This window comes from Colobus angolensis, unplaced genomic scaffold (assembly GCF_000951035.1).
Source record: "Colobus angolensis palliatus isolate OR3802 unplaced genomic scaffold, Cang.pa_1.0 Scaffold595, whole genome shotgun sequence".
Lineage (NCBI taxonomy): Eukaryota > Metazoa > Chordata > Mammalia > Primates > Cercopithecidae > Colobus > Colobus angolensis.
This window is the reverse complement of record NW_012119543.1, coordinates 263,048-279,733: the sequence shown is the minus strand read 5'-3', so window position 1 is coordinate 279,733 and position 16,686 is coordinate 263,048. Positions and strand designations below refer to the sequence as shown.

At 47.8% G+C, this 16,686-nt stretch overlaps 1 protein-coding gene across 2 annotated transcripts in view; it reads left to right on the top strand.

Moving 5' to 3' along the window:
- Positions 1 to 16,686, top strand: part of DHRS7B (dehydrogenase/reductase (SDR family) member 7B) — a 62,054-nt gene that overhangs the window by 32,294 nt on the left and 13,074 nt on the right. Inside the window, exon 3 of one of the 2 annotated variants that reach the window (XM_011962533.1) lies at positions 12,588 to 12,766. In XM_011962533.1, the coding sequence (XP_011817923.1) occupies positions 12,588 to 12,766 (179 nt within the window). Of the gene's footprint in view, positions 1 to 11,838; positions 12,767 to 16,686 lie in introns of those variants that run through there. The other variant, XM_011962534.1, reaches the window with a different exon arrangement.

Below are 16,686 nucleotides of genomic sequence, written 5' to 3'. Positions count from 1 at the left end.
GTGAAACCCTGTCTGTACTAAAATACAAAAATTAGCCAGGCATGGTGGTGTGGGCCTGTAATCCCAGCTACTCAGAAGGCTGAGGCAGGAGAATCGCTTGAACCCAGGAGACGGAGGTTGCAGTGAGCCGAAATCGTGCCACTGCACTCCAGCCTGGGCAACAGAGCAAGACTTCGCATCAAAAAAAAAAAAAAAATTATCTGGATGGTAGTGGCAATGTGCCTATAATCCTAGCCACTCCGGAGGCTGAGGCAGGAGAATCACTTGAGCCTGGGAGGCGGAGGTTGCAATAAGCCAAGATCACGCCAGTGCACTCCAGCCTGGGCGACAAAGTGAGACTGTCTCAAAAATAAAAAAATTTTAAAAATTAAAGATGAACAGCACAATAAAAAAATGGACGAAAGGTCTGAAGAGACCTGAGTGAAGGAGATATAGAAGTGGCAAATAAGCATATGAAAAGATGCTCTGCATCATATTTCATAAGGGAAATGCAAATTAAAATGACAGTGAGATACCACTGCACACCGAATAGGGTGGCCAAAATCCAGAACATTGACATCACCAAATGCTAGCACGAAAGTGGAGCAATAAAAACTCTTACTCATTACTGGTGGGAATGCAAAATGCTACAGCCACTTTGGAAGACAGTTGGTACTTTCTTACAAACTGAAATGTACTCTTACCATACAATACAGTAATCACACTCCTTGATATTTACCCAGATAAATTGAAAACTTACATCTACTCAAAAACCTGCACACAGATGTTTATAGCAGCTTTATTCATAATTGCCGAAACTTCGAAGCCACCAAGATGTCTTTGAATGGATAAACTGTGGTACATCCAGACAACTGAGTATTCAGTACTAAAAAAAATTGAGCTATGAAGCTATGAAAAGACATGGAGGAAACTGAAATGTATATTACTAAGTGAAAGTAGTCAATCTGGAAAGGCCACATACTATATGGTTCCAACTATATGACATTCTGGAAAAGGCAAAACTGTGGAGATCGTTAAAGGTTCATGGGTTGGGGAGCAGGGAGAGATGAATAGATGGAGCACAGAGGACTTTTAGGGCAGTGAAACTATTCTGTATGGTATTACAATGGTAGATATATGTCAGTATACATTTGTCCAAACCAAGAGAATGCATAGCACCGAGCGGGCACTAATGTAAACTTTGCCCTCTGGGCGACAATGATGTGACAGCATAGGCACATGGGTTCTAACAGTGTAACACCGGTGGGGGATGTGGATAATGGAAGAGGCTGTACTTATGTGGACGCAGGGGTATATGGGAACTCTGTACTTTCTGCTCAGTTTTGCTGTGAACCTAAAATTCGTCTCAGAAATTTCATTAATTTAACAAATGGCAGCTATGAGGCAGTAGAACTGTATATTCAAAGAATATACATGGGCTGGGCACAGTGGCTCACACCTGTAATCCCAGCACTTTGGGAGGCCAAGGCGGGTGGATCATGAGGTCAGGAGTTCAAGATCAGCCTGATCAACATGGTGAAACCCCGTCTCTACTAAAAATACAAAAATAATTAGCCAGGCGTGGTGGCGGGCGCCTATAGTCCCAGCTACTCGGGAGGCTGAGGCAGAAGAATCGCTTGAACCTGGGAGGCAGAGGTTGCAGTGAGCCGAGATCATGCCATTGCACTCCAGCCTGGGCGACAGAGCGAGACTTCATCTCGGAAAAAAAAAAAAGAAGAAGAATATACATGAAATTCTGTATCTAAAACTGTCCTTCAAAACTGAAGGTAAAATAAAGACATTCCCATATAAACAAAGACAGATAATTGGTAGATTGCAGATTTGTCCTTCAAGAAATGCTGTATTAAAGGAAGTCTTTAGGCTAAAAGGAAATAACTCCAGACATTATCTTGAATCCCCAGGAAGAAGGCCCTGTGAGAGAAATAAGGAGAGAAAAAAATCTATCTATGAAGAAAAGTGGGAAGTCTAACAGTGGGTGAAATAGATGGATTACTTACTGTATGACTGTCCTAAAGAGACACAGCCGTGTCCTCAGGAAATATGTGCTAGGACGCTTGGTAAAAGAAAGTGATAGGGCACCTGCTTAGGCTATTTTTAAGTGAAATCATAGATGTTGGGAGTGGCACAGCCTTCTCAGCTCATGACACTTGCCTTCCCAGTCAGTCCTTCCAGCATATGCCCTTCCTCCTGTGTGTTTGCTGGCATTAAAAGTCAGTGTACTAAAGGTTTTCAGGAGACTTGTTATAGAAACTTTCAAAACCTCCTTCAGAATAAAGGTTATTTTCTAGTTAAATTTCACAAAAATGTTTTTCACACAGCTCTAAAAATAACTTGGAATTCAGGGTGAGCCATCATCCTAGATAAATTACAGTAAGGCACATTTGTCTGAGAGAAAGAGAGCGAACAGAGACATGATGATTTATCTAACTCTGTGAGGAAAGCAAGACAACAATTTGTTAGAATTCAAAGTATTCTGATTTCAACGATGAGACTACATGAAATTAAGCAACATTTAATGTTTAATCCCTAGTGAATGACATACTTACTTTTGCCCCAGGATGTGATTTGGTTGCCGTAATTTGTTTTAAGTGATATTTTGCTGAGATAAAGCTGCAGGAATGTTTGCTTTTCTTATGGCAACTGGCGAGTAGTTGAAATGGACTGTGAGAACTTTTGTTATTCAGGATTCTGCATAATAAAACAACACATCAGGGCTCTTGTTTTTTCTGTAATCTGAGGATATGGGATTCGATTATTTCCATAATACAATCTTATTCAACAAACATTTATGAGGTTCTCACCACATAGATGGTGTGGGAGTCAGAATGAAAGGCCAGACCCTCAGAGAACTGCCGTCTAGGGAGGCACATGGCAGTGCAGGTAATCATTGTGATGCTTTGTGAGATGCCATGGAGGCTACACTGAAAAGGAAGTGATTAACGCTGTCCAGGTCTGGAGGGCAGGGCTGCTGGGTGGCTTGAAAGGTTTCAGGGAGGAGATGGTGCCCAAGCAGGACTTGAAGATTGGATAGAGTTATCAAGGAGGATAGCAGGCAAGAACGAACTTCTAGAGACCCAATTTTTCTTATACTTTCTGCTTATCAAAAAGTACTTAGCATTGAGAGTGTTTTCTATAATGAAGGCTCTTAAAATTATTATTTAATATTTCTTGAGCATCCTTGCTACCATTTAAAATACAGGTTTAAGCCAGGCACGGTGGCCCACACCTGTAATCTCAGCACTTTGGGAGGCCGAGGTGGGTGGATCACCTGAGGTCAGGACTTCGAGACCAGCCTGGCCAGCATGGAGAAACCCCATCTCTGCTAAAGACACAAAAATTAGCTGGGTGTGGTGGCGGGCGCTTGTAATCCCAGCTACTCAGAAGACTGAGGCAGGAGAATCGCTTGAACCTGGGAGGCAGAGGTTGCAGTGAACCGAGATCGCGCCACTGCTCTACAACATGGGTGACAGAGCAAGATTGTTTCAAAAAAAAAAAAAAACAACTAGGTATAATCTAAATAATCAAGTTAAATTAGAAAGAAATGGCTTTGGTACATTGTCAGGACACTAGGAGGACATTTACTTCTGGAGTTTTTGTCAGTTCTGTGTATTTTACTTCTTGAGTCTTCATGCTGACCACTCTATTTCAGTGAATTGAGTTCAATTTAAAAAGCATATCAGAAAGTAAAACTGCTTTTGTTGTGTTTCTTTTCCTGCTACAAATCTCCCAGAGTCTGCTTGCAGTGAAGTGTTAATAATGCGGTCTCTTCTGTCCGCACTTCATTGCCCCCATGAAGAAAATCCCATGAAATGTTACGAGGCATTTTAGTGGATGGAAAAGCAAATGACCAGATTACCTAGGTGCTTAAAATGGCATCAGGTGGCCTCCTTGTAGCCCTTGCCACATGGTAATTAAATGTGTGTTACTGATTGTTCTCCTCACTGCCTTAGTCCACGCACACGGTGGCATCAGGGGCTGGGTCTTGTTGATTCACTGATATCCAAGCTTCACATCCTTAGGGCATGATCACAGCTCACTGCAGCCTCTACTTCTGGGGCTCAAGTGATCCTCCCACCTCATCCTCCCAAGTAGCTAGGACCACAGATGTGTGCCACCACCCCCTGCTAATTTTTGTATTTTTGGTAGAGACGGGGTTTTACCATGTTGCCCAGGCTGGTCTGAAGCTCCTAGTGATCCTCCCATCTTGGCCTCCTAAAGGGCTGAAATTATAGGTATGAGCCACCACACCTGCCTATGCTCAATCGTGAGTGTAGATATTGTCATTTGTTGTGCTTCATTTTGTTTTTCGGTTTTTTTGTTTTTTAGACAGGGTCTCATTCTGTCTCCTAGGCTGGAGTGCAGTGGCATCATCATAGCTCACTATAACCTCAAACTCCTGGGCTCAGGCAATCCTCCCACCTCAGCCTCCTGAGTAGCTGGGACTACAGGTGCATGCCACCACACCTGGCTACTTTTTTCACTTTTTTTATACAGACAGGGTCTCACTGTGTTGCTCAGGCTGGTCTCAAACTCCTGGGCTCAAGCAGTCCTCCCGCCTCAGCCTCCTGAGTAGCTGGGATTACAGGCATGAGCCACTGGGCCAGCCTTACTTAATTAAGTTTCTGAAACTGATGCCTGTATATAGTTCCTCTTAGATACTCTAGTTGACGCTCTAGCATCTCCTTTTAAACTAGATTTCTGACCTCATATTTATGTTGGCATCTTATCTGTCTTGTTGCTGTTGTTATATGTAATTTTTAAAGACAGTAATCTGATTTAGGAGTCACAAACCGGCAGTGGCCTCGGCCAGGTGCAGTGTTCGGCCAGCACAGGAGTTTGAATTGTTTTGACTTTGAATGAAGTCTTCAGGCAAGGCTTGTACTTTGGACAGCCCACTACTCTGTGTTGTTTTACATTGATTGTTTTTTTCATTATCACAATTACTTAATTTTTGTGTTTCTTTGTGTATTGTCAGTCTCCCATAGAGGCTGCCTCCATGAGGTCAGACAGCTTTTTTCCTTCTTTCATTGCCCACCACCCCAGCCCTAGACCAGTGCCTGGTACCAGAGGACACTCGAGAAGTATAGTTGAGAGGACGAGTGCACGACATCCAGGATCTGAGGTGATCCCCGGTGTGGGTGTGGAAGAATAAGGTTGGTCTTTCTACCAAACATACTCAAACATGACAAGCTCTTAAAGCTGCCAGCTTGGCTGCTGTTGCTTGGAACGTTTCTGAAATTCTCTCTGGGGAATTGCCTTTTTTCAGTCAGTTTATGATTCAACAGCACAGTTGTTCAAGATTTTCACATTTACAAAGTGCTTTCCCGTGCATTTTCCCATTGGAGCGACCATCCCCATTCTGATGTGAATGCGCTTAGTTTCAAGTAGTGAATGAATCTACCTGTGTAGAACAGCAAGTATGCAGCACGGTGGTCTTGTCCCCCCTCCCTCGTGCCGACTCGGTGCTTTCTCTTCTTCACCACCACAGTCAGTGCCTTGTCCAGTTTCTGTCAGAGGTGGGTGCGGGGAGCCTGGGCCTCTGGTGTGTTTTCTAGGAAAGAGAGTGACATTATTCCAATGTCTTCCAGCAACACTATATTCACTTTTTTGTTTTTTTTTTTGAGACAGGGTCTCACTCTGTCACCCAGGCTGGAGTGCAATGGCACGATCTCCACCTCCTGCGTTCAAGCCGTCCTCCCACTTCAGCCTCCCAAGTAGCTGGGACTACAGGTGTGTGCCACCACGCCTGGCTAATTTTTAAATTTTTGGTAAAGATGGGGTTTCTCTATGTTGCCCAGGCTGGTCCCAAACTTGTGAGCTCAAGCAGTCCACCCACCCTGGCCTCCCAAAATGGTGAGATTACAGGTGTGAGTCACTGCGCCTGATCTAATTCACTTTAAAAAGCACATTAAGGCCGGACATGGTGGCTCACGCCTGTAATCCCAGCACTTTGGGAGGCTGAGGTAGGCAGATCACGAGGTTAGGAGTTCGAGACCAGCCTGGCCAATATGGTGAAACCCCGTCTCTACTAAAAATACAAAAATTAGCCAGGCGTGGTGGCATGCACCTGTAGTCCCAGCTGCTCGGGAGGCTGAGGCAGAAGAATCACTTGAACCCAGGAGGTGGAGGTTGCAGTGAGCCAATATCACACCACTGCTTTCCAGCCTGGGCAACAGAGTGAGACTCTGTCTCAAAAAAAAAAAAAAACCAAAAACAGAAAAACACATTAGAAAACAAAATTGTGTGTGTCCAAGTTCCTAGGTAGCCGTAGTAAGTGCTATAATCGATAAGCAGGGCTTTAGGCCAAAATGAACAGGCAGACTTGGCGCGGGCTCTGCCTCCTGCTCGTTGTCACCGCACTCCTGTGCCATCACATTACAGGGCCCGGGCTGGGCTTTGGCACCTTTCCCCGCCCCCCCGCCCCGCATGGGATTGCTGGGAAGCATGTGCTCGGCGTCTTACTGGAGAGCAGAGCTCACTTCAATGTGGCTGCTCTTCCCAGGATTGAACACTCAGGAGCCTGGTCTGAAATCTTCCTTCTGGTTTTATTTTTACTAAAGCCAGCCTGTACTCTTTTAAACCAAGGGGCTGAAGGCTGGCTTCTGAAAATACACCCCACGGGCCACTCTGCTGTGGCTTGTTCAGGCATTCCAGGGAGGGCTTGCTGACCTGAAGGTGTCCTCTGGCCCAGGTCAAAAGACCAGAGAAGACACTGGCACTAGGACCCGCCACTGGCAAAGTAGCTGCCATCTGAGGTAGGATATTGTTCTTTTTTTTTTTTCTCCAGTCGAAGGCACTCTTAATGTGGCTTCTCAGACATTTGAGACCAAAAAAAAAAAAAAAGCAGTTTGACCCTGCCTTTACTTTCTGAAAATGACAGAAGCTTTCATATATATTTCAAGATATGGGTCATAAACATGACCCATGGTTTATGTCACCTTAAATAGAGCAGCTGATTAGAACTGGCCATTGGTTATAAAATAAAAGAGTAGGTGTAGGTTTGTGGGAGCAGGATCCTAACTGCTTTAGTGGTACTAAGCCAATCCTTGCCGTGTGATTTCAGTGTTTTGCCTTCCAATTGGAACTCCTCTCTCCCCTTTAGCCCAATTTTCTTGTGTGTAACATGGCAAATTATTTCATGGCTAATCCTTCTTACAGACCTGAAATTGTTCTTTTTGAAAAATCTTTGGTGGGTTTTGAGATCCCCTCCTTTGCTTCTCAGATGTGGCTGTTAGTAGTTTAATTTCTATGTGTGGTTTCTGAGTAGATTCCAACAACCTATTTTTATTAACAGTTCTTTAAAAAAAAAAAATGCTTGAGAGAAAGGAATCTTAGGAACGGACTCTGTCTGTGAAATGCAATGGAGAATTTTGGCCAAAGTAGAAGGAATGGAATGGATGACATAAAGGGTGACATTTGTGCTCAGAGTTGATTTCTTGGTGATAGTCTCATGTCTAATTTGAGGTTCCAGAAGCCCTTTAAAGGGTGGATGAGCTGCATGAACCGATGTGAGGGAGTTAGACAGTGGTGGGTTCAGCAGAAAGTAAAGGAGCAGCAGAATCACAGGGAGAAACACCGAACTCTGGCTGCCCGGGCCCAAGGAACACTCACCCTTAGAGGGACTTTGCTACCTTTGCACTCTTTTTTTTTTTTTTTTTTTGAGATGGAGTCTCACTCTATTGCCCAGCCTGGAGTGCAGTGGTGCGATCACGGCTCACTGCAAGCTCTGCCTCCCGGGTTCACGCCATTCTCCTACCTCAGCCTCCCGAGTAGCTGGGACTACAGGCGCCCGCCACCACACCCAGCTAATTTTTTGTATTTTTAATAGAGACGGGGTTTCACCGTGTTTGCCAGGATGGTCTCGATCTCCTGACCTCATGATCTACCCGCCTCGGCCTCCCAAAGTGTTGGGATTAGAGGCGTGAGCCACCGCTCCCGGCCCCTTTGCACTCTTTTAACCTGGATCTAGAGCTCATGGATCTGCCAAGGGATGAAAATACAAGCAGACAGCATTAATATGTGAGCCCCTGAGGTCTCTCCCTTCCTCACGCCAGTTCGTGAGTCTCATCATCAGTGCGAGACCATGCTTCAGGTCTCTTGCCTAAGGACTAAGAGTGTGACTGTGAGTGTGCACATTCCATGTGTAGGTGGTGCCGTCTGATTCCAGATGCCGTGTGCACTATGGTTTCTATTTGAGGGGCTCTCACCTTCTTCTTCTGGCCTCACTCTCTCTCCCCATGTCTCTGTCCTGCTTTCCGCCATGGCTCACAGTGGTGCGGGACAGACTCTGCCCCTTCTTTCTATAAGCTAATCTCCAAATGCTGAAGATCGTGAGCCAGATATTGTTTCCCAGTCCCTTTTTATACCATCAGTCTTGCCTTCTCAGTCCGTGATCTGACTGTATATCTGAAACTAGCAGTTAATAAGGATTTTGGTATAAAATACATGATTGATAAATATATTAAAGTTTATACATATATATAAATCCTTCTTGTATGCCCTTTTCAAAGAAAACAGGCCTCCCTTTGACCTTGTTTTATGTAGATGTATTTCCTAATCTGGAAATGTGGCCAGCTAGAACACTGTTCCTTTCTTCCACTGTGAAGCTGTCCTTTTAGCTGGTAGAAAGGCCTAGACACCACAGCAAGGTGGTGGGGCTTTCCGTGGCTAGCTCTCCTGGCCATCCCACTTCCAAAGACAAGCTAGGAAAGTGTTGGCGCAGCTGTCTCTAAGAGCCCAAGAAGGCCCAGCAGTGTGGCCACATGCCCTGCAGAGTGGAAGAACAGTTAGGAGGGCTTTCAGAATTTGAAAAACTCTGGAAAGAGTCAGGATTATCAATATAAACAACTTCATCCGGTCAGGAAAGTTACGCTGGAATTGAAGCTGATTCTCAGATAAATGGCTCACTCTGGGGTATCTTTTCCCACCGTGGTCATTCTTTGTTAGCAGAGGAGAGTTGGCACTGGATTTTGTTTTTTGTTTGTTTTTGAGACAGGGACTCACCCTGTCACCCAGACTGGAGTGCAGTGGTGCAACCTTGGCTCACTGCAGCCTCAACCTCCTAGGCTCAAGCAATCCTCCCACCTCAGCCTCCCAAGAAGCTGGGACTACAGACGTGCACTACCATACCTGGTTAGTTTTTGTATGTTTTGTAGAGATGGGATTTCACCATGTTGCCCAGGCTGGTCTTGAATTCCCGGGCTCAAGTGATCCCCCTACCTCAGCCTCCCAAAGTGCTGGAATTACAGGCGCGAAGTACTGCGTTTGGCCTTGGCACTGGCTTTTAATTTACTTTGCATTCTGATTCAATAGCAGCCTACCAGACTGAATGCAGACGTGCGCTCTCCCCACAGAAAGCGGCCCGGGCCAAGGATGGATCCCATTCACCCGGCGCCATGTTTGCCTCAGGCAAAGTGGTCCCCAGGGCCAGGAGACCAAGGCTGGCCTATGATGTGTCAGGTGCTCAAGGAATCCCAGAAGTGTACAAGACGGTGTGTAGTTTTCTCTTTTCTTCATGTCATAGATTGCTGGCTTGAGTTTTAATTAGGTTGCATGAAAGTACAATTCGTTGGGAGCTTTAATCATCTTCCACTGGGGAGCCTTGCTGGGCTGGTTTATTTTCATCCTACTCCTCCCTGGGTGTGAAAACGGGGTTGAGGGACATTTTGGTACCTGTCTGCTCTCTCCTGCTTTGCTGGCCTTGATAACCACATTTTCTAACACAAAACTTGGGACTGACTTCTGCCAATGTTGTGGATGGAGCTTTTTCCTATTTGTTAATTTGATTAAACTGAAGAGTTGATGAAGATATAGAAGTTAAACAACATTGGACACTTAATACATTTAATGAGCTTCCTTTAATGAGCCAGGGGTCCCTTCAGACAGCCTGGGGAGCCTGATTGCTGGGAGGTGAGGTCCTGGTCCAGGAACTTTGAGATAGTCGTGATCATGATGATGCTAGTGGCAGCTGTGTTCCCTCTGTGCACACAGATGAATTCATCCAGCATCGTAATAAACCCAGGAGGGAGGTCCTCTCATAACTTCAGCTCAGAGGCGAGGACACTGAGGCCCAGGGCAGTGAGGCCCCTTTGCCAGGCTGCCAAGTGACTGGGCCAGGGTGTCACCCAAGCCAGGCTGGCTTGAGGGTTCATCCTCATGTCCCCTGCACTGCCACTGTTGTGCTGCAGTTAGTGTTTTTCAGGTGGCCTCTGGGTTTGGGGAAGCGACAGACTGCATACTTGGCTCTTGACCCCCATGACCTCAGTGGCGTTCTGCCTCAGCCCCAGGTCGTTGGTTTGAAGTGGGGCGGACTTCACAGGCTCTGGCCTCCAGGGGCCCATGGAGGAGTGTTCAGAGGGGTTTCCACCCCACACGCCTAGTGGGGCTCTGGGTCCCGGCCCCAGAGGCTGAGGCCTACTATCCTTCCCTGAGCTGAGGCCCCCACGCCTTTTGTACCTCAAGCTCATCCTGGGCAGTGGCTGCGCCCTGGGCCATTCTGGACAAGGCAGGGTGGTCCTACCCTGAGACCTACCTGGTACAAAGACCTGTGATTGCAGTGGGACAAAAGCTTTTACCAAATAGCCATCCAGCCGAGTTAACTCTTCCTAAGTCCCCACCCCTCAACCAACTTATTATATGCAAGTTTTAAGCTACCCTTACCTCGAGCCTTCTCTTGCCTTTTGTCATTTGCTGTAATTTTCTGGTAAAGCTATATCAACAAACTGGCAACCATTCCTGCCTCCCACTGTCTATCCCTCCTTCCCCTGGGAAACCTTCCCACATTCCCTGTTTTCAGGATCTTGGTCCTGTGCAGGACTTCAGGCAGCACCCACAGAACCCTGGAGTGGCACAGGCCTCGGTGCCTACCCTACACCTTTCCTGAGCACTTCTCAGATTCCAGACAAAGGGTCCTTGGGACCCAGCATAGCCTGCAGGCAAGAACACCTGGCCAGAGCTTCCTCTTGGGGCAGGGATGCTACCAGTAGTGCTTGGGTGAAGAGCTTGGTGCTTTAGATACCACTTTAATCCCCAGTTCATCCAGCGGAGGCTTGGCATAGTGTAGGGCAAGAGGGAGCTTTATCCACACAGCAGATAGTAGCTGAGGTGTTTTCAGAAGTGGATTGAGTGGCAGTTGGTGGGAAACTGTCATTTTTACAGCCCGAGAATGGGGCTGTTTTTTACAGTGGTTAAGAATTCAGGCGTATCTGGAAAAGCAGGTGAAAAAGTAAATGCTAAACTAGTTGACTTGACAGTGCCAGTTGCAGTAGAATCCTCTTGTAGGGGGCGGTTTAGTATAGATCAGGGCAGCCACCCTGAACATGAACTTCAGGATCAAAGCGACTTGGTGCATAGACGGGATGCGTGTTAGGAGTCCACAGTGTTCCTGGCCTCACTCTGGCATCCAGAGTTGATGTCCTCTTAGGAAAGGAAGCAGAATTTTTGTTTTTTAATGTGTGGGCTTGAGATGGGATATTAAGTAGGTGAGTGAGGGTTTTACATCATTGCTCCAAGCTGATGAATAATTTAGAGCTACAGGCTGGTTTGCCAGAACTCTCTTCTTGGATTCCAGCCTCTTCCTTCCTGAGAAGGATTCTGTGCTTGTAAACCACAGCCCTGGAGGTGGACTGTTGGGGGCCTTTTATCTCATAGACACTGGCTCGCTCATCCAGTGGCCTTCCAGGGCATTGCTTCCCAGCCACAGCACGTGGTGCTCACCACGTTCCTCACCAGCTCCTCCTTGGCCTTCCTTTAACCCTGTGTCCTCCTCTTATCTCCTGCTTTGGGCACAGGGGGACAGGTGAATGTGGAAGAATGGGAGAGGTTCAGGGGAAATAAGGGCAGATGGGGAAAAACACACATTTCCCAAGAATCAACTGCACACTGTTGCACAGACACTCATACAGCCTCTGGATTTCACGGTTCACTGGGGAATGCTGGGCAGGAACATGCCACAGGCACAGCAGGGCAACAAGCTCACCAGCTGGAGCCCACATTGGTGCCTGGGGCAGGGCCCCCTTTGGGTGTCTGTGAGGCCTGTGGTCAGCAGTCCATCTGTGGCCCTCACTGTAACAATCTAGGGGCTGCTCCACCCAGAAACGTCCATCCTCTGAGTGTCTGCTCTGAAGAGGATAAGAGTTGGTACGATTTCCTTTTTCCTTTCCTCAAAAAAACCCCTTTCTAGTTTCACAAGTATTCAGGGATTGAAAATGAAAACAGGCGTTACTTGAGGTAAGGCCAACACAGGTTTCCGAAGGAGAGGCAGGTGAGTACTGACACGCCACCTCTTCCTGTAACACTGTGGGTGACTACATCCTAGGCTGAATGGCATTCTCCGCTTGTTCCCTGAGGGGCAGCATGAGGCCTGTGGCTTTTCTGTCTGCTCATGTCAGTACTGAGTAAGAGGGAGAAAGTTCTACAATGCTCGACAGTCAGCCGAGGGTGCAGGGCCTGGGTCAATACTTTCTGGGGCTTAGAGCTGAAGTCCACAGAGGGAGATCTAGGATTCGTATCAGATGAAAGGAAGAGCCTAGGAAATCCCCTGAGCTCTGTTACTTTGTCACTGGTATGTTTGGTTTTGGTTCTTCCAGGAGGAATCTGCCAAAGGCGAGGGCCATGGACTTCATCACCTCCACAGCCATCCTGCCCCTGCTGTTCGGCTGCCTGGGCGTCTTCGGCCTCTTCCGGCTGCTGCAGTGGGTGCGTGGGAAGGCCTACCTGCGGAATGCTGTGGTGGTGATCACAGGCGCCACCTCAGGGCTGGGCAAAGGTGGGTGCTGGAGGCAGTGCTGCCAGGGGGCGTGGGGAAGTCAGCTAGCGATGGGGAGCGGCCCAGCTGCACAGGGACCACCAGCACAAATGCCCAAAGCAGCAGCAGAAGTCCAGATAAGGGAAGTGGGCCGGATGGCACTGTCCTTGGTCCAAGTGGAAAAAGCAGGAGCCAAGGCACAGTGAGAAATGACTCAGCGTCAGGGTGGGAGGCAAGCGCGAGAGAAGCAGCCTGGCCCTGGGGGTGGGGTGGGGTGGGGTGGGATGGGATGGGATGCCTGCCCCTCACAGGGCAGCCCTACTCAGCCCCAGCTGCTTGCTGAGGTAGGAATTTTATGTGAAATCTCCCAATTTCCAAATATGGACAGCTAACTTAAAACATATTTTTACCTCTATGAGGACCAAATGAAACATGTCCTTTCCTAGATTCAGCCAGGACCTCCAGTTCACAGCTTTGGTGCAGCTTTCTCTGGGCCTTGCCTTCCCAGGCCAGGCCCCCAGCTGTCCCCTCAGCATGGTCTTGGCAAGGTCAAAGACAGGATAAATGGTGCCTCAGCTGTTCCAGGGTCTCCAGTCTAGGTCCATTCCAACCCAGTGAACACCATGAGCTTCTAAGTCTCAGGAATAGTGTACCGGGACCCTGGCCTGGAGTGTCAAAACCTGGGTTCCCCCTTCTCCCATTTCTGGAAGCCTCTGAGTTACAGGGCTCCTTTGTTTTCTTGCCACACACGTATATTGACTTGGCACGTTGCACATGCACACACCATACCATCTGCCATCCACGCTCACGCTGAGTTCCATGGAAGAAGGCTGAGGAGTTCCCTGAATTGTGGTGACCCACCCGCTGCTACATCTTCTGGTTGGTGATAGCTCAGCTGGAGCTGATGGAGCGCCTGCTAAGTGGGAGGCTCTGGGTCAGGTTCTAGAACAAACAGATGAAAGACAGGGTCCCTTCCTTGAAGGAGGTCACAGTTAACTGCTGTAAGGAGAAAGGCAAGGACTTATCTCAGTATATTGCCATTGCAGTAGCATATGCTCCCAAACCAGCCCGGTGGCGACAAAGCACATGTATATGTGCTGGCTTGTGGTAAGCATTTTTACATGCATTATCTCACTGACTTCTCACAGCTAAGATTCAGAGAAAGAATAACTAGGACTTCCAGCTAGAAAGTACAAAACCAAGAGTCAAACCCACATCTCTCTGTCTCTAGAACTCAAGTCTCAAAGCTGCAGCAAGGGAGATAGCCAGGTAAAAGGAATAGGTGGATTGGTAGACAGAACATTCCAGACAGGCCCAGAGGTGGGAGAAGCACAGTCCCGCAGGGACTTATAAACAGTTGGGTGTTGCATGAACACAGAGAAGCAGATGGGTCTTTGTGGTGGAAGTGGCTTGCAGTTGGCCAGGGGTGGCCTGGGAAGGCTTTAGGGAGTATGGATTCATTTATACACCACTGTGGATGTTAGGTGAGGCCTCCAGGGAGTAGATACCGTGTCTGTCATTGGATATCCAGACCTTTGCAGGGACAGCTGTCTGCAGGCCCTTTGCCATCGTCAGTCCTCTGACCTTACTCAGTTGCTATATATAGGGTGGTCAGCAGCCACTTCTCTTGAGCTCAAAGAGAAGCATTTTGTGAAAGTCCTTGAAGAACATTTGAGGGCTGGCAGAGGTGGAGCTCTGAGTCGCAGGTGCTCCCATCCGTGGATGTTTGAGAAACATGCTGTCATCTTCATTCTGCATCTCCTCTCCTGACACCAAGACTATGAAGGGAACAGAAAATGTCACGGAGGTTACCAGACCTGTCTGTGTATCATAAGATGTCAGGCCCTTCCTGGATTCCAGTCACTGCTTATATTCTGCCCCATTTTACTTTTTGGGAACAGGAGTTCCTCCATCCAGATAAAGTAGAGCAGATTCTTAACTGGCCATGTCAAGTACAGCCACTGTTGATGCCACCAAGGACGTGCTGCTGTTGCCTTGCTTCTGTGAGGAGGTCGAGCTATGCTGTCCTCAGTGGCTCTGCCTGCCGTGTCAGCCACCCGGAAGGTTTGGAGTTATGCAATGAGTCTTCAGTTTTTCGTATTTCTCCTATCTTGTCTCTTGTTTTGTGTATTTAAGCCTCTTAAGCTTGTCCTTGTAGAATAGTGTGGGACCACTGACTAAAGGAACAGAACATTCTGGATATCTGCTTCCTCCAGCTTTAGCCACAGGGCTGTACACAGCTCTCTTGATTTCCAGCTAGGCATGCCAGCAGCACTGGACAGTCATCTGCAGCCCTTCACGTATGTACCTTGGAGTTGTTTTCCTTGGACCCTCCAACCTTCCAGTATCAGCTTTTCAATAAATGAAAATGGAATCCTTCCAATCTGTTGTTTTCATTTCTGTCACTCCCTACACAAACTTTCATTTCCTCTCTTTTTAGCTTTGCTCGGAAGCAAAACTCAAACAAAACTGAGGCAGTCAATTCCCCAAAGCAGTTTAGACTCCAGCGGGACTCCCACCTTTGAAGGGTTCTGTGTCTGCACCCTTTGGTGGCACCTCACAAATGTCCTAGGTATTGGTCAGGACAAGACAAAATGGGGTGAGGCAGCCAGCAGGACCCAAGGTTCCTAGCCTTTGGGAATGATTTATAAACCGGATGAACAGTTCCAGCCTCAGGAATGCTGGCATCTGGCTGGGAGTGCAGCCACCACCCGCCTCATTCCTGTAGGGGTTTTGCTGCTCTGCTGAGAAGAGGACCAGGGCAGGCAGGGTCGGGGCGCTGGGACCAGGCCTGACTACCCACGGTGGGTGCTCTCTCTGGGCTTCCACCCTTTGTCGGGATGAGCCAAAGGACACACCAACCTCATCTCCTTCAAAGAAGATGGTGTGTCTAGATTGAGTCTACTTAACACCTCTTTCCCAAAGACTGTTGGGTGTGTGGAGAGGCGCCTGGGGGGGTGAGCAAATGCTGTGTAGGGAGCTGAACAAGAAGCTGTGGAGCACAGGGAGGCTTCACACCATGAGACAGACATCAGGGAGCCTTCCCTCAGACCTCTCAGGACCCCTGGTCCTGAAGGATGCTGGAGTTTCTTCTCCTCCCCTGTTTGGAACTCATCTAGCTTTAAGGAAATTTGATCCTTCTCTGAGGGCAGGCCTGTTCAGACCAGTACACACCGCCTGCCCCTCTGACCTTTCCCTTCCAGCGGAGGAGATGGCAGCCCTGATCCTCCAAGCCTGCAGCATTGGCCCCTCACCACATGGCTCCTAGAGATGGAACTAGCCTGCAAAGGCCATTCCCTTCCATGAACCAGGAGCTAGGGTGCCACCTAATCACCTGGGCCTCTTAAGATTCCATCTAGAACCAAGTCAGTGGCTCACTGGTGTCAGGTCAGGGTCAGCCAGGGGCCAAGGTGTCCTGTTCAGATCTGCTGGTGAGCACTTGAGGGAGACGCCTCAGGTGAGGACAGGAGTTCGAGGCTGCGGTAAACTATCATTGTGCCACTGCACTCCAGCCTGAGCAACAGAGTAAGACCCTGTCTCTAAAAAAAAAATTTTTTTTTTAATAAATAGAAATACAAAAATGACAATTGACACTGCAGGTGCTGTTTATCTAACACTGTGGTAAGAGATTCCTGCCTTAACTCATTCAGTCTCACAGTCACACCCCCAGAGGCTGAATGAGTTAAGGCAGGTAATCTCTTACTACTGTGCTTGATAGATAAAAAGCGTCCTAAATAAGAGGAAAGTCAGAAACAAAGAAGTTCTAACCGGAGTTGGAAGTCTAGCTCAAGTCCATTCTCTTGGCTGCTGGGCTGTCCTGCTTTTCATAAGCTGTATGGATGTTTTCAGGGCACTGAACATTTATATAGGATATGTTGGCCGGGCGCGGTGGCTCAAGCCTGTAATCCCAGCACTTTGGGAGGCCGAGACGGGCGGATCAC